At 36.5% G+C, this 23,841-nt stretch overlaps 3 protein-coding genes and 1 pseudogene across 5 annotated transcripts; 2 read left to right on the forward strand and 2 right to left on the reverse strand.

Moving 5' to 3' along the window:
- Window positions 1–2,460: 2,460 nt before the first annotated feature.
- On the forward strand, window positions 2,461–5,285 carry LOC142540619 (F-box protein CPR1-like). Of its 2 annotated transcripts, none has more exons than XM_075646906.1 (3): window positions 2,461–3,758; window positions 4,316–4,492; window positions 4,850–5,285. In XM_075646906.1, the coding sequence occupies exons 1-2, from the start codon at window positions 2,632–2,634 to the stop codon at window positions 4,353–4,355; spliced, it is 1,167 nt and encodes a 388-aa protein (XP_075503021.1). In that variant the 5' UTR covers window positions 2,461–2,631; the 3' UTR covers window positions 4,356–4,492; window positions 4,850–5,285. The 2 variants fall into 2 exon arrangements, with proteins under 2 accessions (XP_075503021.1, XP_075503022.1); XM_075646907.1 differs by having other exon boundaries at window positions 4,316–4,434.
- A 7,577-nt stretch (window positions 5,286–12,862) lies between these two features.
- On the reverse strand, window positions 12,863–15,429 carry LOC142540620 (serine/threonine/tyrosine-protein kinase HT1-like). 2 transcript variants are annotated; one of them, XM_075646909.1, is made up of 4 exons: window positions 14,748–15,429; window positions 14,024–14,542; window positions 13,404–13,859; window positions 12,863–13,199 (listed from the first exon to the last, which is right to left on the reverse strand). In XM_075646909.1, exons 2-4 carry the CDS (start codon window positions 14,432–14,434, stop codon window positions 12,951–12,953), a joined length of 1,116 nt encoding a protein of 371 aa, XP_075503024.1. In that variant the 5' UTR covers window positions 14,435–14,542; window positions 14,748–15,429; the 3' UTR covers window positions 12,863–12,950. The 2 variants fall into 2 exon arrangements, with proteins under 2 accessions (XP_075503024.1, XP_075503023.1); XM_075646908.1 differs by having other exon boundaries at window positions 14,024–15,429.
- Window positions 15,430–15,578: 149 nt separating this feature from the next.
- LOC142540621 (tropinone reductase-like 3) lies at window positions 15,579–19,373 on the reverse strand (annotated as a pseudogene).
- Window positions 19,374–21,919: 2,546 nt separating this feature from the next.
- Window positions 21,920–23,692, forward strand: LOC142540622 (light-induced protein, chloroplastic-like). Its single transcript, XM_075646910.1, has 3 exons — window positions 21,920–22,431; window positions 22,796–22,994; window positions 23,159–23,692. Exons 1-3 carry the CDS (start codon window positions 21,992–21,994, stop codon window positions 23,471–23,473), a joined length of 954 nt encoding a protein of 317 aa, XP_075503025.1. The 5' UTR covers window positions 21,920–21,991; the 3' UTR covers window positions 23,474–23,692.
- The last annotated feature ends 149 nt before the right edge of the window (window positions 23,693–23,841 follow it).

Raw genomic sequence — 23,841 nt, forward strand, 5'->3', positions numbered from 1 at the left:
CGAGTTCAGAAGTTTCTTTAACCTGCTTATGGATGAAAAATCGTAGGTATGCTGTTTCTCGCCTAAAATCTGAGCAGTTTTCTTACGAAGACTATAAACAAAAAATTAACCATTGGATTTGGCCGAAATTTGGATATGTTATTCAAAACATATAGAAACATATTCTGAACGGTGGAGATCGGATTCAGTCTATCCGAGCGAGAGAAACGAATTTCTGAACTTGGACAGAATTTTGATGACTCGTGCAGAATTTTTTGGAGGAAATTTCGAAAATAATAGAGAGAAATTCGAAAATTGAGGTGTAAAATTTGAATGGGAGGGTCCTCCTATTTATAGGGGTTGGCTGCTATCCTGATCGTGTTTTATCTTTGTGTTTGGAATTTGAATCAAACTTTAAATCAAGGATAATTATCATATCAAATCTTATATCTTTTATCTGGTATCAATATCATATCAAATCTGGTAAAAAATCTTTCCAACTTTGAATTTATATCCAAAACTTTACATGTTCATATCCAAATATTCTTTATTTAATTCCTTAGATCGTGATCTATTTATTTATCACAAATTCAAAATATATACACAATATTATCTTAAATTTCGAGCTCCAAAAATATTGTGCACGATATAATTATCCACTAACTATAGATAATCTTGCAAATCTTACATATTATAATGATATAGATACCCGAAGATTGCGCAAATCCTAGTACCATTAAATTACAAAATATTATCACGATTATACAAAAATCTTGGATTTTACAACACATGTTTTTACATTTTATTAAATATGCTAATATAAGCTTAGGAAATCACTACTAGATTTTGGCCTAATAAATTTCTGAGGATAAAAATTTTATATAATCGAACTTATTTTAAAAAATCTATTTCTTGTTTATTTGGGAAGTTCTAACAATCACACATATCCGAAGGTCCAACCAACAAGAAAACAAATGATATCCACAAATTTTAATAAAAAATTTATAATATTGCAAGCTATATTTCTAAAAAGTCAAAAGGTTTTCTCCTTCACGGGATATCAAATTTCGCGTGTTTCGTATTTTTCTAAATAAAACTATTATTTTACTTTTAATTCCTCGTTTGATTCGGTATTTTAAATATTTTAAAATAAAATTATCAATACGCACATTCTTAGCAACGGGCACGGGGTCGATTTCTCCTTTATTAATATTATTTTTTTAAAAAAAATAGCAGTATTTTAATCGAACCAATCAAAATCAATTAAATAAACCAAGTATATACTAATATTTCTAAAAAATCTATTTTTAAAAGATAATTGAGTAAATTAATATCGGAAATATAGGCATTATTTCTGTCCAAAATATATTAAGAGAGAGGTCCTCCTAGTTTACATTTAAATTTGACTTCTAAAATTAATATTAATTTCAATATATTAAAAAATTAATATTCATATTTTTCAAAAAAAAAAGGATGACGAATATTTTCTATGTCGGAAGAGATTAGCCTCGGTTCATTCAATCCCCAATGTAGTTCCAACGACGTATAAAAAAACTAATGTATGATTCATTATAAGCCGTTTGATGTATGGTTGAGTCGAAAATATTACATACGATATTGTTTACTATGTAAGATATATATCATCTCGTGAACTAAGTGATACACACGTAATTTGATATCGACGCATGCGTTGTGTACTTGTCCAATATTTTTTTATAATTCATTTGGTTTATATTGAAATGAGGATCAAAATATAATTATAAGAAATAGTGAAGGGTTATACTACAATTTTGATATATGAATTTAAAAAATAAATAGAAAAAAGAAAAGAATAAAAAAAAGATTCGAGTAGGAATTGAACATACAACTTAATGACTAATAAACAAATACTATATCTGTTGAACTGCATGTGACTTACATTAAAGTTTTAACATTTTATTCACATATATAATTATTAAAACAGACATTGTCATCCAAAAATAATTACTCTAAATATCTCAAATTTAATAATATAAAATTAACGATTAATATTATTACATCTCCTCCTGAACTGATCAGTGTGCACGCATCATCTGAGCAACATTATAAAATTCAATATTGTTTACATAAGACATACAAATTCAATATCATTACATCGTTTCGTTAACTAAATCATACGAACATAGTTTGATGAGTAGGTCTTCTGTGAGATAATTTCACCGATCTTTATCTGTGAGACGGGTCAAATCTATCGATATTCACTATAAAAGATAATATTTTTCCATGGATGACCCAAATAAGATATATGTTTCACAAAATACGATCTGTGAGACCGTCTCACACAAATTTTTACCTAATTTGATATAAATTATCAATATTATTACATCTTTCCGTAAATGGAAAAAGGCACGCATCATTTGAAACATACAATATCAATACTATTACATCATTGAATAACTCATATAAGATTCAATGTTATTGCATATTCAACATTGCCTTAAATGGATTAGGGGCTTGGAAAAGGATGCATACAAGGGAGAAAAAGTTGAATTACCGGGGCGTACGCGTATACGATGGAAGACTTCGCCACATGTCCATTTTGGTATGTGACGCAACCATCTCCACGAATCTATAGAAAACCCTTGATGAAAGGAAAGTGCCGAAGACAGAAATATGGCGAATCTTCCCTTGGAAATCATCGTGGAAATACTATGCCGCCTACCCGTCAAATCCCTCAAGCGATTTCGCGCTGTTGCAAGATGGTGGTGTTTCCAGATAGACAGTCAAGATTTCGTCAAATTGCACTTGCGTCGCTCTTTGCTTTCTAGTTCCAATCGTAATTTGATTCTGGGAGGCCTCGTTTTGTATTCGGTCGATTTGAATTCGCTCGACAAGGCCCATGTTATCAAGCCTCCTTTTTATTATCAAACTGTGGACAGTATCACCAATTCTTGCAATGGTTTGGTGGTTGTGACGAGTGAGCCTCCCGTTTTGTGGAACCCCTTTTCGAGATATTATAAGGTTTTACCCGTTAATGTTATTGAGCAGCCAAATTCTGGGGATTCTTACTGCAAGGTTGCGTATGGGTTTGGCTATGATTCAATGAACGATGTTTATAAGGTTGTCAGAGTTGAGGAAGTGAGGAACTCGATAACCCATATGTGGATCTATTCTAAGGCTAAGATTTACAGTACTAAATCGAATTCGTGGAAAGCAATTGAGAACTTCCCTTACCCGCTGCCCTTCTTGAGAGGGATCTGGCGCGTGCACGTCAATGGAGCATTGCATACGCTGGTGGAGAATCTTGAGCACTTGAGATCTGGTGAATTTATTAAAATAATGGCTTTTGATATTGAGAGTGAGAAGCATTTTGAAGTGATGATGCCGCAGGGGGTTCGGTTCAGGGGTGTTAATGCGAGTTTGGATGTGCTAGGAGGGTCTCTATGTATTGTTTCTGCCAATACCTATGGGGTTGTCATTTGGGTGATGGAAAAATATGGTGTGAAGGAATCATGGACTAAACTGCTATCAATTAGACCACCTTTAATTGAGAGGGATGATTATGTGAAGCCTTTGGTCTTCTCAACTGATGGGGAACGGATTCTTTTGAATTGTGATGATAAAGATCTTGCTTGGTATGATTTAAAGAAGAAAACTGTTGAAAATGTCTCCGTCGAGGGTTTGCCTTTCATGTTTTATGCTGAGGTTTGTGTTGAGAGTCTTGTGGGGTTCGATGTCCCAGGACAAGTCAAGAAACTGGGAACAGAGAAAAAGAAGGGAAAAAAATGCCTGAATAAAAGGTAACGGGGCTGTGTTTATGAGCATTACACTGTTTATATACTGCTAAGGCATTCTCTCTTGTCTCTAGTTGACGAAGACTTTGTCATTTTATCAAATAATAATGATTTTGGGCCATATCAAGAACTTGAATCAGCTGACACTCGTCTTTCCTTTTTTCCTCCTTTAAAAATAAAGGTTTCTTGCTATGACTTCAAGTTATCGAACCAAATAGGTATCAGGTTCGAGACCCAGTATAAACTCTTGCTCAACTCAAACAAAAGAAAACTAGTTTCTTTGATTTGACCTCGTTAGGAAGCAATCAGTTCCTCTCCCAATTGATATTTTTGAAATGTTGGGAGTATTTTTTTTTCGAAGAAACATATATATTGAATTTTTTTCGATTTGGTTTATAAAATTTATTCTACACAGTATACACGACGTGCCTGTCATTAGTATGGAGAATTGTCCATTTTTCACCATAACGATTAACAACCATGTAAATTTGACTGATCAAACAAACTATGAGACACAACCCGTTTGACTTTATTGAGTGGGAATGATACGGCTTTCGTTTCAGGGATGATTTCTTGTCAGAGGGATTCAAGTTGGTGCTATAAGAAAAATTGTGGTAATGAGAGGAAAAATAAATACGAAGAACTAACGAAGAAAGCAAACGAAGTGGATCAAGTGATAAAGGTACAAGTAACTCTTTCTTACCGCAGTTGATGCGGATTGCCTGGATCAAGCAGAAAAGGTAGAGAATTATTTTCTTACAATGGTCCTGACATGGATCATTTGCATTATGTGTTCTTGTATTGCTATTAAGGTAACTGTAGAGTTATGTGGAATGTGAGATCGGGTATGAGGTGTTAGGTGCATTCTCTAGTTCCCTTCACGCGCAAACCAATATCAGCAATATAGTTGGTTACAGTACACGAGGATAAATATAATTTGTTACCTGATTGTTAAATTTTGAGCCTGTTACATGAGGATAAATATAATTTGATCAATGCTTGTATGAACAATCTAGTGGTGATATCTGCTGAAACTTTTGTTTCACCCATGCGTTCTGTATTTTACTTCATTGAAATTTTTGTGGTTTCAAATGCAGGATAGGATAAGATTCAGATACTTGGATAAAAATTGGAAAGCTCACTCAGTTCTGTCAAGTATTATGCCAGCAATCCTGGTCCTGTTTTTACTTTTATAGATACACATGGGACAGGTGAATCCAGTTTGAGTGGTTAAAGAGAAAGTCAGCAATGATGAATTGCAGCCCCGGTTGATTTCACACAAATCAGATATCTCAACAAGGAGGTGGACTTGCTATGGTCCGGGCGGACACAAGAATTTGGCGATCTTGAGACTCGGTGACATCTATCGGGACGATCTTTGTCAACGTCTAGTTTTGTGTCCAATCGTTTCTTCTGTTAAAACATATACTCCTCGGATCAAAGTGTGCATTCGATTACAGAAAAAACTGCTAGTTAGTTGTTCATGTACAGTTTTATTCCTTGTGCTAATCAGTAATCGCACCTTTGTATTCACTTTTGTCGTGCAATTTGTAAGGACCATGGTCACTACTCTTTTTGGGTCATGCTTTTGCCAAGTCATCGCATCTCTCGTGGTAGATCATGATCACTTATTCACATAACTCTCTACCCCTGATAGTGGAGTTTTTGCTCTCAAGTCTCGAACTCAAGACCTATAAGATAAGTACTTGGATCAAAGATATTTCAATTGGTATCAAGTTTCTTTAATACAAGTATTTGTCCTGAAGATCTTGGGTTCGAGATTTGTGGGAAACGAAATGTACCGTCGGGGGTGGAGAGTTCTGTGAGTGAGTAAATGATCATGGGTACCAAGAGGGATGTGACGAAATGTGTCTAAAATTCATAATTTGAACTACAAAATGGTTTTGGCCCTAAACAATGTAAATTGGAAAAGTAACTAGTCCATTTTTTATTGTCTTGATTACTTCAAAATCTCATCACTATCAATGTCAAAAACAAGGAAAAAATTATTCACTATCACGTACTTTTAACCAATCATCCCATGATAATTTTAAGCAATCCATGTAATACTGTTTTCTACAATTGTATTAAATAAATTGGGTTTTAACTTTCCTCTGCGTACGTTTAGGCATCGGTATTCATGGAAATCTAATGCAATGATGTGTGCTAAAAAAATGTGCCTTTAAGTGGAAGGTATGCATCTCTTTCACATTAGTATGCCCGTTCACTTCTCCTGTGGCCTGCAATGTGATTCTCCCTTTGGGTTTTTGCTCAATGGATAAAAAAACACTCATGCTTTGGTGCAATGACAAGCACTAGTTTAACTTGAGGAGGTGGGGAGGTGGTGATTTAGTAGCAGTGGATGACAAAGTCTTGAAACAATTCTACACTTCTCCTGTGTCCTGGGCGACTAACCCCGCGAAATTTTTGTTGATGAAATAATGGTTGATTTGAAACTTATATGTTCCGCGTTTGATGCAGGGCCGATCCTAACAATATTTGGGCCTGAGTCTAACTTTTAAAAACAGGCCTTTGAATCATAATGTGTGTTCATATTTTTTTTAGTTCTATAGCAATTTTTCAAATTAAATCAATACGTCAAAGACAATATAAAAAACTAAATGAATAAAAATATCAAACATGTCCAAAATGATCACTAAAAAATAACCCGCTTAACAGTTTTAGAGCTAAAAATACTAATCAAGTTTGTATAATCAAGTTGTTCAGTAATTTCTTTCTCAATCGATAACATAGCCAAGTTGATTAGAGAAAAGTTTTGATGAGCTTTAACTTTGAGAAACTTCGCTCTGCACTTGCTACTGTGACCGGGACAGTCAACAAGATTTTATAAGCAATATGAGCATTTGGGAAACACCCATCCATTTTCTTCAAGTAATTCACTACGTCAATGGCCGATTTTGCTTCTCTTGGTAATGAACACCTCAAGAATGTCAACTCCGAAAATAGATTATCCACATTAACTTTTTTCATATACAGATAGAAACTACAAGGAAAGTAAATACCGAGGCAGACAAATAGCTCGTACGAAGAAAGAGAACTTGTCATACGTGGGGCGAAACAGAAAACATGAGCAAACAAAGACAAAAGAGTCTGAGAAAGACTCGTGACCAAAATTTCGAGAAAAAAACACTTTGAATTAAAACAGAAAATACACTACACATTGAAAGCCGGATAAGCATTACATCCACCAAAATTTCAATCAAAAGCGTAGATTATAGATACCACATAAAGCCCCGAAGAAAGTAAAAAACTACAATAAAAATTAGAAGCCCGAACAAAGAAAATATGAGAAAATAGACTTACAACTCATCACGAGTCTTTCAATCAAACCTAGAGACGACGCAATGAATGGAGTCGATTAAGGCTTGTCTGCAGATGAATATTGGGGAAGATTGAGGAATAAATCGATAACAGGCTAAGCAAGTTCTATTGATTAAATACTTGGTTTAGAGCTATCTAGTAACTAGTATTATATATAATAATTTTTTTAAAAAATTTTGGGCCCAAAAAAAGAGATGGGCATGAGTCATTGGACTCATTTGCCTCTTAATAAGCACGACCCTGGTTTGATGACGAACGGAAGTGAATTTGATCGTGTACTGGCCACCTGCTAGCCAGAATTTGGCTCTTTACCCATCTGCTAGCGTGAAGGTCGCTCAGATCCACTTTCATTTATATATTTATTTTAAACAATGTGTTGTATATATCTTTCAAGGTAAAGTACTTATGTGGGGAGTGGAACATTATTAAAAGCACTGGAGTTTGTGTTGAAAATTCAAGCCTTATTTTTGTTCAAACCATTTTTCAAAGTTTGGTTCAAAGTTAGGCTACCAAACTTTGAAAATGCATCCATCATTCACACTTCACCAAACCCAAAATTTTTCCTATAAATACCATACATTTGCATCCATTCAATCCATCCCAAGACAAGCAAAAACGCAAGCATTTGAGTGTTGTATAGCCTAGTCATTTAGATAAATTTTAGTATGCTCTGTGGTTGCGGCAATGTCCGATCTTCCACATCAGAAAAAATTTTCTATATGATTAGAATTGTGTGAGTTCCACTTTGAAAGTGAGATTGAGTGTGTGTCATCCAAAAATAATTATTCTTGAAGTTCTTGGTGTCCCCTAAGTTGTTCTAGGGAGAGTTGTTGTTATCTCCTATTGTTGTAGGAACGATTTGTACCCATTATTGATATAGTGGAGATTTCTTTTGTTGGGCTTCGGTCTCGTGGTTTTTCCCTAATTTGGGTTTTCCACGTAAAAATCCTTGTGTCGTTTTCTTCATAATTCTTCATCATTGTTGATATCGTGAAAATATTTTGATCCGACATTATCGCTAAAGGGAAAAGAATCAACGTTTCCGCTGTACGAAAAGTTATTTAACTTGGCTATCTTTCCCAACAAGTGGTATCAGAGACACGTTAGGATACATGAAAGAATCCATTGGAAGGATGTTTAAACTCAACGGATCAAATTATTCCATATGGAAGGCAAGCATGTTGGACCTGCTATATTGCAAAGATCTGTATTTGCCATTGAGTGGTGATAGTGCCAAGCCAGAAAACCTATCAAACGAAGAATGGACTATACTGCATCGAAAAGCTGTCGGTTTCATACGACGTTTTATCGAACACATTATCTTTCATCACTTCGCGAACGAGAATAAAGCTGATGCTCTGTGGACAAAAATTGAATCTATGTTTTAGAGAAAGAATGCCTTGAACAAAACTTCGATTATCAGAAATCTTGCACGACTGCGATACAAAGAAAATGCAAATATGACAAAGCATCTGAATGCTTACCAGGGTCTAATCAACAATCTATCACCATGAAGATTAGCCTGGATGACGAAGTTACGGCACTATTATTACTGAGCTCCTTGCCAGATAGTTGGGATACTCTTGTGGTGTCGCTCAGTAATTCTGCTCCTGAAATGAAGAGTCCAGAAGAAAGGAGCAAGAAACCAACTCTGAAACTAAGGCACTAGTTACAGAAATCGTTGATAATCGAGGAAGAAATTACACCAGAGAACCTCATAAAGGAAGAGACAAATCCAGAGGAAAGTCCAAGACCAGAAAAGAATTCAAGTTCCATTATTGTGGAGGTCCAAATCACTATGAAAGAGAATGCAGAAAAAAGAAGAGAGATCAAAGGAATGAGACAAAGTCGGAAGAGAAAAACACAGCTGCAGTTACATCTGATGGAGATATTATAATCCTTGGTGATGATGCATGTGTCAGTATATCATACCAGCAAACTGATTGGATTATTGACTCGGGAGCTTCATATCATATTACTCCACACAGAGATATGTTTGCGTCCTACTCAAGTGGAAACTTTGGCAAAGTTAGAATGGCCAATCAAGGTTTGACTGAGATCGTTGGTATGGGGAGCATTGTCTTGGAGACAGATACAGGGTGTCATCTCATTCTCAGAGATGTTCGACATGTTCCAGATATTCGATTTAACATCATGTCTACAGGCAAGCTTAATGATGATGGTTGTTCCAGTCACTTTGGTGGAGGAAAATAGAAACTCACCAAAGGATCTCTTATTATTGCTAGAGGTATGAAGCAAAATTCTATTTACCTCATGCAAGCAAAAATATCAAATGGAAAGTTTCATGCATCTACAAAAACCTCATCCATTGAGTTGTGACACAAGAGACTTGGACATATTAGCCAGAAGGGAATGAAAACTTTGGCTAAGAGAAAACACCTTCCTGAAGTATCTGGTATGCATTTGGAAACTTGTGTTGATTGTTTGGCCGGAAAACAACACAGAGTTGCATTTCAAAGTTTTTCTTCATCAAGAAAAACTCAATGCTTGGAGTTAGTACACACAGATTTGTGTTACATGAAAGACAGAACTCTCGGTGGTGCGTTGTATTTTTTCACCTTTATTGATGATTTCTCACGAAAGATCTGGTGCTTTGCGCTGAAATCTAAAGATCATGTCCTTGAGGTCTTTAAGCATTTTCACGCAAAAGTTGAAAGAGAAACAGGAAAGAAACTGAAGTGTATTCGTTCTGACAATGGTGGTGAATACAGGGGTCCGTTTGAGCAGTACTGTATAACTCATGGAATCAGGCTCGAGAAAAGTGTTCCAAAAACCCCTCAGCACAATGGTCTAGCTGAAAGAATGAATAGGACAATTTGTGAAAGGATAAAGTGCATGTTATCACACTCCAAATTGCCCAATTTCTTTTGGGGCGAAGCTATGAGAACTGCAATTGATTTGATCAACCTTTCTCCATCAGCTGCGTTAGATGGTGATGTTCCTAACAAAGTTTGGACAGGGAAAGATGTCTCATACAAACACTTGAGAGTGTTTGGTTGCAAAGCCTTTGTTCATATACCAAAAGATGAAAGATCCAAACTTGATGACAAATCCAAAAAGTGCATATTTTTGGGTTATGGCCATGAAGAGTTCGGATACAGATTATGGGATCCATTGAATCAAAAGATTGTTAGAAGCCGAGATATTGTATTCCTCGAAGATGAAGTTGGTTCTGATGTGGAACACAACAAACAATCACAATCATCCAATTCAGAAATTCCTGTAAATTTAGATCTACTTTATTTCCCCACAATTCAGGGTCACGGGGGAGAAACACAAACTGAGCATGACGAGATAGTTGAGCCAATAGATGCTCAAGACAACTCTTCAACTCCACCTTCAGAAACAGAGATCAGAAGGTCCACCAGACAAAGAATACCTTCTACTAGATACAACCGACATGAGTATGTGATGATCACTGATGGCGGAGAACCAGAGAGTTTCAAAGAAGCTGTATCAAGTACACAAAAAGATAAGTGGATCGAAGCAATGAAAGAAGAGATGCAATCGCTTCATGAAAATCACACCTACACCTTAGTAAAGGTACCAAAAGGTAAGAAAGCACTCAAAAATAAATGGGTTTACAGGTTGAAAACTGAAGAAAATAAATCACAGCTAAGGTACAAAGCGAGGCTAGTTGTGAAGGGTTTCAGCCAGAAGAAAGGTGTTGATTTTGATGAAATTTTCTCACCAGTGGTGAAGATGTCCTCTATCAAAGTTGTTCTGGGACTTGCAGCTAGTATGGATCTGGAAATAGAACAACTCGATGTTAAGACTGCATTTCTTCATGGTGATCTAGATGAAGAAATATATATGGAGCAACCTGAAGGATTCATAGTTAAAGGCAAAGAAGATATGGTGTGTCGACTAAACAAAAGTTTGTACGGGTTGAAGCAAGCTCCAAGACAGTGGTACAAGAAGTTTGATACATTCATGATGAATCATGGGTACAGCAGAACCAATTCTGATCATTGTGTATTTGTTAAGAAATATGATCAGAATGATATCATCATATTATTGTTGTATGTTGATGATATGTTGATCATCGGTCATGATCCAAGCAAGATAGAAAAGCTTAAGGGGGAGCTTAACAAGTCTTTTGCAATGAAAGACTTAGGACCAGCAAAACAGATTCTTGGAATGAAGATCTCTAGGGATATGGCCAATAAGAAACTATGGTTATCTCAAGAACAATATATTGAGAAAGTTCTTGAAAGATTCAAAATGGATAAAGCAAAGGCTGTTGGTACTCCACTTGCAGGTCATTTCAAATTAAGTTCCATTCAATGTCCCACAAGTGAAGAAGAAAAGAAAGAAATGGAAAAGGGCTCCTTATGCTTCAGCAGTTGGCAGTTTGATGTATGCGATGGTATGTACGAGACCTGACATTGCTCACGCAGTTGGGATGGTAAGTCGATTTCTCTCGAATCCTGGCAAAGATCACTGGTCGGCAGTGAAATGGATATTCCGATATCTGAGAGGTACTTCTAGGCTTTGTTTGAGATTCGGAACTAGTCAAACTGTGTTAGAAGGTTATACTGATGCAGATATGGCTGGTGATGTTGATTCTAGAAAGTTCACATGCGGATACTTGATGACATTTGCAGGGGGAGCAGTTTCATGGCAATCAAAACTTCAAAAGTGCGTGGCATTGTCCACAACAGAAGCCGAGTACATAGCCACAACTGAAGCATGTAAAGAACTACTATGGTTGAAGAAGTTTCTACAAGAGTTAGGTTTGAGACAAGACAAATTTACGCTCTACTGTGATAGTCAGAGTGCAATTCATCTGAGTAAGAACTCCAGTTTACACTCAAGGTCAAAGCATATTGATGTAAGGTATCATTGGATCCGAGATGCGTTGAACGAGAAATTGTTACATCTTGAGAAGATACATACCGATGATAATGGTTCTGATATGTTTACGAAGTCATTGTCCAAAGAAAAGCTGGAAAACTGTAGAAATGTGGCAGGTCTGTTTGAATCTACAAAATGAAGCTTGAGGGGGAGAATTGTTGAAAATTCAAGCCTTATTTTTGTTCAAACCATTTTTCAAAGTTTGGTTCAAAGTTAGGCTACCAAACTTTGAAAATGCATCCATCATTCACACTTCACCAAACCCAAAATTTTTCCTATAAATACCATACATTTGCATCCATTCAATCCATCCCAAGACAAGCAAAAACACAAGCTTTGAGTGTTGTATAGCCTAGTCATTTAGATAAATTTTAGTATGCTCTGTGGTTGCGGCAATGTCCGATCTTCCACATCAGAAAGAATTTTCTATATGATTAGAATTGTGTGAGTTCCACTTTGAAAGTGAGATTGAGTGTGTGTCATCCAAGAATAATTATTCTTGAAGTTCTTGGTGTCCCTTAAGTTGTTCTAGGGAGAGTTGTTGTTATTTCCTATTGTTGTAGGAACGATTTATACCCATTATTGATATAGTGGAGATTTCTTTTGTTGGACTTCGGTCTCGTGGTTTTTCCCTAATTTGGGTTTTCCACGTAAAAATCTTTGTGTTGTTTTCTTCATAATTCTTCATCATTGTTGATATCGTGAAAATATTTTAATCCGACATTATCGCTAAAGGAAAAAGAATCAACGTTTCCGCTGTACGAAAAGTTATTTAACTTGGCTATCTTTCCCAACAGTTTGAGCCAAGATAGACGTCCAAGTAGCTTCAATAACTAAAAGAAATTTCGAAGAGTGCGTATGAAAATCAGTCGAATTTTCAATCAAAAAGAAATTTACAATTTTGAAATATATGACACTCAAAGTTCCACAACAATAAAATTTGAATTACAAGTAGGTTCATAAATTTTTGCCCTGGAATCAGGCGTGTATGGGTATGGATGAACTCATGGACACACAACCTTCCAATCGCTTGAGAATCGCATTCCGACTAACTATTGTAGAGTTGAGGTTAAGTGGCAGTCCCTCCTTGGCACGTTCATCGTACTTTTCCAGAGTCGATACAATTTCACTGAAATCAGGACGTTTGGAGGGGTTGGCACCCCAACAACGCTTTATCAAGTGCGCTAGCGCGGGCTGACAGCTAGCTGGTAATGGTGGTCGCTCATCCTGCAAATTTGTGAGATCATATCATGTTGCATGGAAATTTAAGTCATTTAAACAGCACACAATTGCCTAACAATCTGGTCAGCATATTATACACTTGTTGTGTAGACTTGCCTTTCAGTTGTCAGTCAAGCTTAAATTTGTCATTCACAACTATTTCTGGTACTGATATGAGAAGGCAGTATTTATTAGAATTTGAGGTTTCACCTTATCAGCAACAGCAAAAGCAGCTTGCACGGGAGTCATTCCTTGGAAAGGGAGCAAGGCCGTCGTAAGTTCCCACAGCACAATCCCAAAACTATAGACATCGACTTTCCTAGTATAAGGCTTCTCCTTGATCATCTCGGGTGCCATCCAACGATACGTCCCCATGTTTCCTTTCATTTCATTAGACTGTGTTTCCAAACAAGAGGTGCCGAAGTCTGCAACCTTAACGCGCATATCATCGTTTAGAAGTAAGTTGTTCGATTTGAGGTCTCTGTGTATCACACCCTGGGAATGTAGATACTCCATTCCTCGAGATATATCAAGGGCTAACCTCAGGATCGTCTCGGTTGAGAGGGAGTATGGCTCCTTCTTGTTAAGATACATCCTTACTGTTCCTTGTGACATGTACTCGGTGATGATACAGTAGACAGGAGGCTTCTTACAAGCAGCAACGAACTTTTAGAAAACAAAATAGGACTGTAAGAAGTATGCGGTATATACATACACATATATACAACATCGAAAGAATCGTGATATGCTCCATAGAGAACTCTTCTAAAATCAGGAACATGATGCGTAGCATGATCAACATTCTTTGAAAGGCTAACATAAATTCTAACCTGCACTATATTGTGATGATATAAACGTGAAAGCAGGGCAACCTCACTCTTGAATTGCTGCTCAAGCAAAGCTCTAGTCTCCTCTTTGTGAGTTGGGATTCTCACCATTTTCACAGCAACAGCTCTCTGTTTATATATTCCTCTGTAAATTCTGCTGTGCGCACCAGAAGCAAACTTGTTGCCGATAAATAACTGAGAAAGATCAGCCGTCCATTCCTCTTGGTCCTCCTTTGATATTTCCCAATTCTCGACATTTTCCGAGTCCAAGATCATCGACCACGATTCCAAACTGTCGAATCTCTTCCTCTCCATGTCGACGCTCCCGTAATCCAGCTGTGTCCTTGAAGACGACGACGTGGATTTGCTCTTCGATTTCCGAAGGCGGAACGGGTTGAAACATGATGCAGCCATTGATATTCTGTGGTTTACGTGTCAAAGCACACGATCACAAGGGATCCTCCTCCTGATTGTGTGAATCGACTTCAGAAAGTGCATCAACTGATTCGGAAACATCAGTGTCTGAGAAAATCAACCAAAAAAAATTATGGGTTTTCATGTAAACCACGTAAACAAGATAACACAACTACAGACGTCCAGAAAGAAACCGAGAGCAGAAGAAAAAAAGGGAGATCATGAAAACTTTAGAATGAAAATTTTAGAAAAGGGATTAAAAAATTGCAAGAAAGGCTCGAAGTTATATGCTTTAAGCTTCATGGCTTTTCACCGTATCATCTGGCAAACAAGAAAAAGCAGTTGGTTTGGCAGAAGAATAGGAACTCAAAGCCAAAAATTCAGGAGTGTCCCGTGAGTTCTTATGTGGACGGAGAATAGCTTTTCTCAAAGGAATCGGGCTCTCCAGTTTTCTTGTGCACCTCCTAGTTGATATAGTAGCCACATCTTCCAAAAGTAGACCACTTCATGCTCTCATCAAGCAAAGCCTACTACTCCACTATCACCTCACACCAAATTGAGCTTAAGTTGTATTATTTTTTTTTATAATTTTACTTAAGATCTTATTAGTAGCCAATAAGAATATTTTAGATTATAATTGCAAGAAAGATCTTATCCGTGTTTTGGATGAAGGCTTGTAAGAAAAAAATTTCGTTTCTCCTATCTGTTGAATCGGTAACCAATTCGAGAAGTTCATTTGATCATAATGAGTCAAAACTATCTAGTTATGAACATGATGATTGGATCAATTGTGGATGCAAACTTCTAATATCAGCGGATATGTTCTTGAATCATTTCATAACTTTTCAAGAAAGTCCTGATGTTTGGACTATCGTATATTAGAGCTTTCCAAACATAGCATATCACATGTATGACGATGATAAGTTAAAAATGAAAAATAATTATTTAGTTCTCTAAGTTGTCCGTGTTTGTTTTTTGGTCTTACAACTTATCAAAGTTGTGTTTTGTTGGTTTTCAATCCTATTTCATCGGAATATTGACATGATATAAGACAAATCATCAATTTCTCGATCCAAGTTCTAGTTATATCTATAGGGAACAGCATTCCATCTCTTTAGGTATTTATAAAGATCTATGATGGGCATAAAACAAAACAGAACACAAACTAATGAAATATAATTTTGATCAGTCTCCTCAAAGGTACACTAGTTTCACCATATGCACCACAGGAAAAAAGACAGCCAAAAAGAGAAATAAGATTGTCTAACTTTTTATGACTCCAAAGTCCGAAGCACTTTATCGAATGCATGAAAGGTTATCAATTTCTTGAAGGAAGCGATTAGGGGGAGAAATTGAAAAACAAACCAAAAAAAGGGAAGACAAACTACAAGGAGGAGAAATCAGAGCCTAGAAGGCATTCCTCCAGCAACAACCAACGTTTCACCAGTGATATACGAAGCATCGTCAGAAGCCAAATAAGCCGCTGCTGCAGCCATATCTTGTGTAGTCCCGAGCCTACCGAGTAACGTTCTCTCCTCGAGGGTCTTTCTCTAAATAAAAACCAGAATTCAGTACGAAAAAGTAATGGAAATTGTCAAAGGGACATTTAATAAAATGTTCAAGTATTAAATATTATTCAGGCTACCCTGCTCTTATCCGTTGTAAGAAAATCTGCAAATCAAGTTGGTACAAAACCAGGTGCCACACAGTTTACACGAGTATTTGGGGCCAATTCAGCTGCAAGTGCCTGAAAAGAAGACTCAGTAGGAATAAGATCTCAAGTAAAGGAAGTACTAGAAGGACACAAAACCAAATTATGGGTGCCTTCGTAAGCCCAAGAAGAGCTGTTTTGGTCACACCATACATGGACAATCCTTGAGGTGGTTGAAAAGCGGCTATGGAAGAAATGAATACGACTGAAGAGCCTTCCTTCAAGTGAGGAGCTGCATCCTGTTAACGATGATCACAAACATAAAGTTGCAATAATAACAGGACCACAAGGAGAAATTTTGAAAAACGAAATTAAGCCTTATTCATGAGGAGAAATAATGAAAATCAAAATTTTGCCTTACATATGATCATCTAGGCCATTATTCAAACTGTCTTGGCCAATGAGCCACGAGTCCGTTGGATGCTAGATTTGCCTTGAACTCATCTAAGCACATTTTTTAAAATTCTTCGAATATTTTAACTTTCATCGAAAATTGGATATCCAATTGCGGGGCACATTTTTCCTAGGCCGGCATATAATTTGCTCAAACTATTGTTTTATTCAATAGATGATGTGGTGTTACATATGCCATAATTCAAATTGACGTACTTGCAGAAGAAGTATAGTTGCTTTCACATTGATTTCCCATAATTTATCAAGAACTGACTCTTTGGTTTCCAAGATTCCATCAACAGAAGGATTGGCAGCAGCATTGGATACAATTACATCTATTTTACCATATTTCTGCAAGCAAAGCAATTAAAAAAAATCAGAGGTATAAAAATTGAGAGTTTTAAGATAAGGTTTCAAGAGAAAATTAAAGACTAGGATATCATAGGAAAGAAAAGTGGAAAAAGATCATCTGTTTGCAGCACCCTATTCAATTTTTATGACACCATAATTCCATCCTTAACCTACTCGTCAGCATATGATGAAGGAATAATGAAAGATAATGAACAAATCTGTTATCAAGCCAACCGTTGGTCTGGTTGAAATTCTCTCATGGAAGGCCCTTTCTTCGATTAATGATTATTATATTTATTCTGATTTTGACATGATTAATCTGTATACCCAAGCATTATACAATGAAAAAGACCCTAATAATGTTACATTCCATGAGAACATAGTTAACATGTTTCCTGGTTGACAGTATTCTAGTATGGGGAACAAAGATATCAACTAAGGCTCATCGGAAATTGCATACATAATGAGATTGAGAACTTGCCATTCACCCAAAAAAGTACAATCTCAACCACTAAGAAATTAATGGTTACAGCCACACTGCCTGGAAATGGAAACATCACCGGCGGCACTGAATTCACATACCTTCTAAATTTTTATGGCATCTCATCTACATCTTGTAATGTATGCTTAGAAAAAGCTTATTATGTAAAGGTTATCAGTCGGGTTCATCTATTTCTGTGAAAACAGACTTCAGATTTAAAATGAACGGCGAATTTAGATCTCGTTAAATGTATGTAAAACATTATTGGCTTTATCTTTTACTCCATTAGTGTTGAACAAGCATACTATTTTCATTTTCAATTGGATATGAACCAGGAGCAGAGGTGCATATTGCAGTTTTTCATTGTATTTTCTCTCTTTTCTGGGCATCACAACCATCCTTCACAACACAATGGTATGATTTCTGAAAAATTGGGTTCGTGTGACAGGATTTTTGATCAAAATATTCATCATTTATTTTATCCAACCAATAGAAACCAGTGATCAAATAGCCAACCCAATAGTTTGAAGGATGGAGACCATCAACAATCGATCACTATAAAAAGTACACAGAATATGAATAAATAAAAGGTGGTAAAAGAACAAATTTTCCAATAAAATTACCTGAATGGTCTTCTCTATCAGATCTTTTCTTTGTTGTGCATTTGAGACATGGCATGCTAGCCCCAGAGTTTCAATCCCTTTACCCTTTAGCTTTTCTACTGCTTCATCCACATTTTTCTACAAAATCACTTTTGCATAACTCATCAAAGCACACGACACGGTAAAAAGGAACAGTAAAAAACAAGATCTTAGAAACCCGTTGATACCCCAGGAGATAGGTTCCGCCCACTCGACAGCCCGGGAGAAGTCGGACCCAATATCCAGGAAACCCCGGGAGGTCACCCTAATGGCCAAAGTACACTAGGAGGTCATCTCATTCGCCCAAATCCATCAGGTCATCTAAGACACCTTATGCTAGGTCATCCGGGAGCTCATCCCAGCTGACCTCTTATATCATGATTTTATCGATTTAACAAGACGTTGCCGACCTCCCAGGTGAGGTTTTATTCGTACTCACGGTACATATTATCACATTCATTGAGAAAGTCTTTGCCAAGCTCCCAAGTCGAGCTCCCCTAAAAAGCTTGAACTGGTTCACTTCACGACAGACGAGCTCATGCCTCAATACGTAATCCTTATCTAAGATTCTAAGAATCTAGAGTCTAACAAAAGAAGGATTCCAACATATTTAAGATTCCACAAATATTAGAGTTTTAGCTGTCAAAAGAACTCTATTCACACACTAACTTTTTCCTAAAAAATATTTACTCATATTGAGCGCACACAATGCTCTCTCTATTTTCCTATTATCAGACTTGAACGTGGGAGGGTTACAATGGAAAAACCTTTCGGCTCCTATTTAACGTTCATGTTCGTGTTTTCAGATCCGACAGTCCAACCCGAGCCCCCAAAACGAGATTCAATCTCTCGACGGGTCATTCGCCTACTCAGATCTGATCTCCCATCAGGTACTGCGATTTTCACCAACATCACCAATGAAAGATTAAACTTTTAGAACTTAAATATTGATCTCGAATGAGTCCAACAAACCAAAATTCAAGACAAGACAGAGACACGAACAAAGAAAATGGATAATTGAGGGGGCGGCGTGCATCAGTGTCAAAGATGCGTACTTGCCGGCGGGAAGAGATAACAACGGCGGCGCCCTCCAAGCCGAGGCGCTCAGCTATGCTGAAGCCGATGCCTTGAGTAGAAGCAGTGACTATGGCCACCTTCCCTTCAAATCTTTTCCCCTTCACCTCCATCAATTCCAATCCTTTATCCGCTTCTAGCACGCTGCCAATTAGACTAATACGAATATTTTTCAACTCAGAAGTTTCTTTGAATAAATCATTCGTATTATGCAATCACGCTGAGGAGAAAATGACTATGGATATGTTATCGTCAGCTTGTTTCTTGAAATGATCGAGGATTGTCCGCACAACTACATAGCTAAAAATAATGTGCACAAAAAAAAAATACACGTATATAAATATTCAGGAAAAGACGATTTGTTAACACGTATCACAAAAATGGATTCATGAGACAATCTCATAAAACACCTGCTTATATATATTTTGCGAAATCGATATAATTGATTCTTAAAAAAAAGATGAAAATGTTACAAAATGATAGTTATATATGTATTATAAATTTATTGAAATAGATTTTGTTATTTTATTTTTGAGTTCTGATTTTATTAGTATTTCATGAAAAAGGATATTAGTTAATGCTGCAAAAGATTGATATTGTAACAATAATGATAAATTTGTTAACAAGTATCATAGACTAGATCATTGTGCGCGTCAAGATCTCCAAATAAAAAAACTTCTACGATATCTTTGGATCCAATTATTTAAATTCATTCTTCTAAAATCTATTGTACGTGTTTGGATATTTTAAAATCTCGTGACTTTCGAATTCTTTTATGGCAAAAACTTGTGTGAGACGATCTCACGGGTCGTATTTTATGAAACGAATATCTTATTTGGGTCATCCATGAAAAAGTATTACTTTTTATGCTAAGAGTATTAATTTTTATTGTGAATATCGATAGGGTTGACCCGTCTCATAGATAAAGATTCGTGAGACTGTCTCACAAGATACGTACTCTTCTTTTATTGGAGGAGAGTGGTGACGAGAGACTTTTCCACCGGACTATTTTACTATATATATGTGAGACGTATACATTAAAAAATGACGATCTCCATATTCTCCGTAGCCATCCATTAGACTTGTCTAAACGAGGATACTGCTTTTCCAAGGGACTTGATGGGATTATATGCCATTGGCTTAGCTAGCTCTAAACCCTCCCCCACCCAATAAGGGAATGAAATTTCAAGCTCCACTAAGAAAGTTCTTTACGACCAGGCTTTTGGAAAGCTCTTTGAAAGCACTTATAATTTTTCATGATCACATTTGTTTATTTTTTTGGTAGTAACTTCAAGTGAGTGACATTCGTTTTCCATTGCAGATCTCTCTCATCCTTCAAAAATAAAACCATTTGAAATCTATTTTTCAATTTTTTTACAAATCTTTCCGTCAAAACGAAAATGTGATATCGATGTTTAAAAAAACATTATAAAATCCTAGAGGTGTGTAGGTCTCATGTGAGACGGTTTTACGAATCTATATTCGTGAGACGAGTCGACCCGATTCATATTTGAAGTGAAAAATAATATGTATGACATAAAAATAATATATTTTTTTATGAGTCAGATCAGATGAGAATCGTCACATCAAAGTTTCTGTGACATGTTTTGGTCCCAAACTAAAAAGACAAAATAAACCAAGGAATGATTCGTCACAAAAACTTCAAAGCTGCGAGGTGCATATCTCATGATTCGCACAATCCATGGAGCAATTTCAGAAACAGACTTCGCGTGCGTCCCTAAAATATATTTGCAATTAATTTAGTTAGTTTTTTAAACTAAATTCAGAATACTTATTTTACTTTCCTTATTGCATTAAAAGCAGTTTACGATATTTCAAAAATCACAATTACATAGACAAATAATAAATCAAGAAAGATGGAGACAATAATAGAACACAAAACTATGAGATCGTGAGTCTATTTTGTGAAATTTATCTCTAACCCGACTCTATCTATGAAATATATTACTTTTATGTGTGAATATGGATTAAGTCATTTCGTCTCACGAATATAAATTTGTGATACTATTTCAATATAGACTTACTCACAATATAATATATATATATATATATAATATGGCAAAAACTTGCGTGAGACAGTCTCACGTATCGTATTTTGTGAGACGGATCTCATATTTGAGTAATCCATGAAAAAATATTACTTTTTATGCAAAGAATATTACTTTTTATTATGAATATCGATAGGGTTGACACTGTCTCACAGATAAAAATTCGTAAAACCGTCTCACAAGAGACCTACTATATATATATATATATATGTATGTATATAGTTTTGTATGATGCTCATCAACTGTGTCGCAACAATTGATACTTACATATTATCATTAATAATCACAAAAATTAATACAGTTGATGGTCGTAACCAGAGGCGGAGCCACATGGTTGTTTACCCGAGCTAAAGCCCGGGTGGCCTAATTTTTTTTAAAAAAATGTATATGTAAATTTTGTATAAATTTAGAATAATATGATATTAGCTCGAGTAGATCAATTTAAAATATTAAAAGATTTTAAAATTTAAAATTCTAATCCGACAAAGTCATATTTCTGGCCACCGTTGACCTTAACATAACTATATATATTTAGTATGATTAAGTTGTAGAAGCAACGAAAAGTGAAAAAAAAAAAGGTGTAATATACGTATATATACATATACAAAGTGAACCAGTGTAAACACATATCCTGAATGTATAAAACCCAAAAGACCCATGCCTGAGAAAATATTAAATAAGAACAGAAGGATAAATATGTCTTTTCGTTATACAGAATCAATTCAACCAATTAACAATGTATAAATATTAAAGTAGTCCACACGAAAATTCCATTCTCGATCTCGCACTGGTTTGTCTTCTCCTATTCGATTTCATTCTGAAATCTCATCAAGAAACATGGCGTCGATTCCTTCAACCAACCATTTCCCCTGTAAATCCCTGCAGAAATACCACCAGAAGTCGCGGTTTATCCTCATGACCGCTACCTTTCTTGCTAATCGCGTGAATTTGCCGTCGCTTTCGGTGAACCAGTCGACCAAGGTGAAGCAGGATTTAAGCGTACGGGCTGTGGTGAGCGATGATGAGTGGGGATCGGAAAGGGAACCGGTTGCGCCAGGAGTGGCGGTGTTGAAGGAGGCTTCTTCGAAGGAACCGGCTGAGATTGAGGTGTTGAAGAAACAATTGGTGGACTCTTTCTACGGAACGAACAGGGGACTGAGTGCGAGTAGTGAAACAAGGGCCGAGATTGTCGAGCTTATCACGCAGCTCGAGTCCAAAAATCCGACCCCCGCACCCACCGAAGCCTTGAATAAGCTCAACGGGAAGTGGATCCTTGCGTAAGTTTTCGTTTCTTTATGAATAACTTGCTTGCAAAAGAAAATTTCACAGCCCTTTGGCTTTGTGTACTTGTTAGAGAGAGTGAATATATGTTCTTCTTGTGTGTCATTTACATGAAATGGGCACCAAATTCTAGGTATTTTTTCATCTTTTGAGGGTTGGAATTTTGCCTGTCGATGATGTTTCTTGGCTTATTCTGGCTGATGAATACTATATTGATTTGTCAAGAAATTCAAGCAGTGTTAATCTTGGAAGGAGTGGCCTAACACTGCCAGTTACCTTTAAATTCTGCAATTGGTAGAGAGTTGTTTTCCGAGGTTCAAGTATTGAGTAATTCTTCGATCTCTGTCTGCGAGACTGCAGGTACACCTCATACCGCGGCTTGTTTCCTTTGTTATCGACGGGTGTGCCGCTATCCTTGGCGAAGGTTGAAGAGATATCACAAACCATCGACTCGGTTAATTTCACGGTCCAGAATTCAGTTATCTTTTCCGGTCCATTGGCAACCACTTCAATCACCACCAACGCCAAGTTCGAAGTTCGAAGTCCTAAGCGTGTGCAGGTTCACTTCGTTCTTCTAAAGCTTGTCGCGAATTCTTGTTATGAAAATGTTATAAATTGTTTCTTGGTGGAAAATAATAATACATTTTAGGCTAACCCATTTGATCAATCCCTTTATGAAAGATTTCAGTAGGTGTTCATCATTTTTCTATACGACTGTTGCAGATTAAGTTTGAAGAAGGCATTATTGGCACGCCACAGCTTACCGATTCAATCGAATTGCCCGAAAACGTGGAATTTTTGGGACAAAAGATCGATCTTTCTCCCTTCAGAGGATTGATTACTTCTGTGCAGGACACTGCTTCCTCTGTTGCCAGGACGATTTCTAGCCGACCACCGCTCAAGTTTCCCATCCCACGTACCAAAGACGAGTCATGGCTGTTAACAACATATCTTGATTCCGAGCTTCGAATTTCAAGAGGAGATGGAGGTGATATATTCGTGCTCGTCAAGGAAGGCTCCCCTCTGTTGTCAACTTAAAACTTTCGACAGATTTCGCAATGTATTGGTATTTTGTACCTTGCAATGTACTTATACGAATGAATGCATGTAATACATAAATAATGCGATGTGATTGAACGATGAGTTTTAGAATGTAAACCAAGTTCGTGTCTGTAAGCTTAATGTTTTGTTTGAATTGCAAAGGTAGACGTTGCTTCTCCAGAAAATAATAATAGTATATCTACAGTTTTCTGAGTTGATTCTACTTTACATCGAGACAGCGGATGTTTTGTGTTCCAAGAAAGATCGTTTTCGATTTCGGAACAGGTATCTTGTGAGATAGTCTCACGAATCTTTATCTGTGAGACGAGCCAACTTTACCGATGTTCATAATAAAAAGTAATACT

Source organism: Primulina tabacum, chromosome 3 (assembly GCF_025594145.1).
Source record: "Primulina tabacum isolate GXHZ01 chromosome 3, ASM2559414v2, whole genome shotgun sequence".
Taxonomy (NCBI): domain Eukaryota; kingdom Viridiplantae; phylum Streptophyta; class Magnoliopsida; order Lamiales; family Gesneriaceae; genus Primulina; species Primulina tabacum.

Bases quoted from the DNA above. Each gene is read 5' to 3' on its own strand.
- LOC142540619 (XM_075646906.1), top strand. From the start codon at position 2,632: ATGGCGAATCTTCCCTTGGAAATCATCGTGGAAATACTATGCCGCCTA. The intron at 3,759-4,315 runs GTAACGGGGCTG...CTTTCGTTTCAG, and splicing joins AAAAAATGCCTGAATAAAAG to GGATGATTTCTTGTCAGAGG.
- LOC142540622 (XM_075646910.1), top strand. From the start codon at position 21,992: ATGGCGTCGATTCCTTCAACCAACCATTTCCCCTGTAAATCCCTGCAG. The intron at 22,432-22,795 runs GTAAGTTTTCGT...GCGAGACTGCAG, and splicing joins AACGGGAAGTGGATCCTTGC to GTACACCTCATACCGCGGCT. The intron at 22,995-23,158 runs GTTCACTTCGTT...CGACTGTTGCAG, and splicing joins GAAGTCCTAAGCGTGTGCAG to ATTAAGTTTGAAGAAGGCAT.
- LOC142540620 (XM_075646909.1), bottom strand. From the start codon at position 14,434: ATGGCTGCATCATGTTTCAACCCGTTCCGCCTTCGGAAATCGAAGAGC. The intron at 13,860-14,023 runs GTTAGAATTTAT...GTTTTCTAAAAG, and splicing joins ATCATCACAATATAGTGCAG to TTCGTTGCTGCTTGTAAGAA. The intron at 13,200-13,403 runs GTGAAACCTCAA...ACAAATTTGCAG, and splicing joins CTTTTGCTGTTGCTGATAAG to GATGAGCGACCACCATTACC.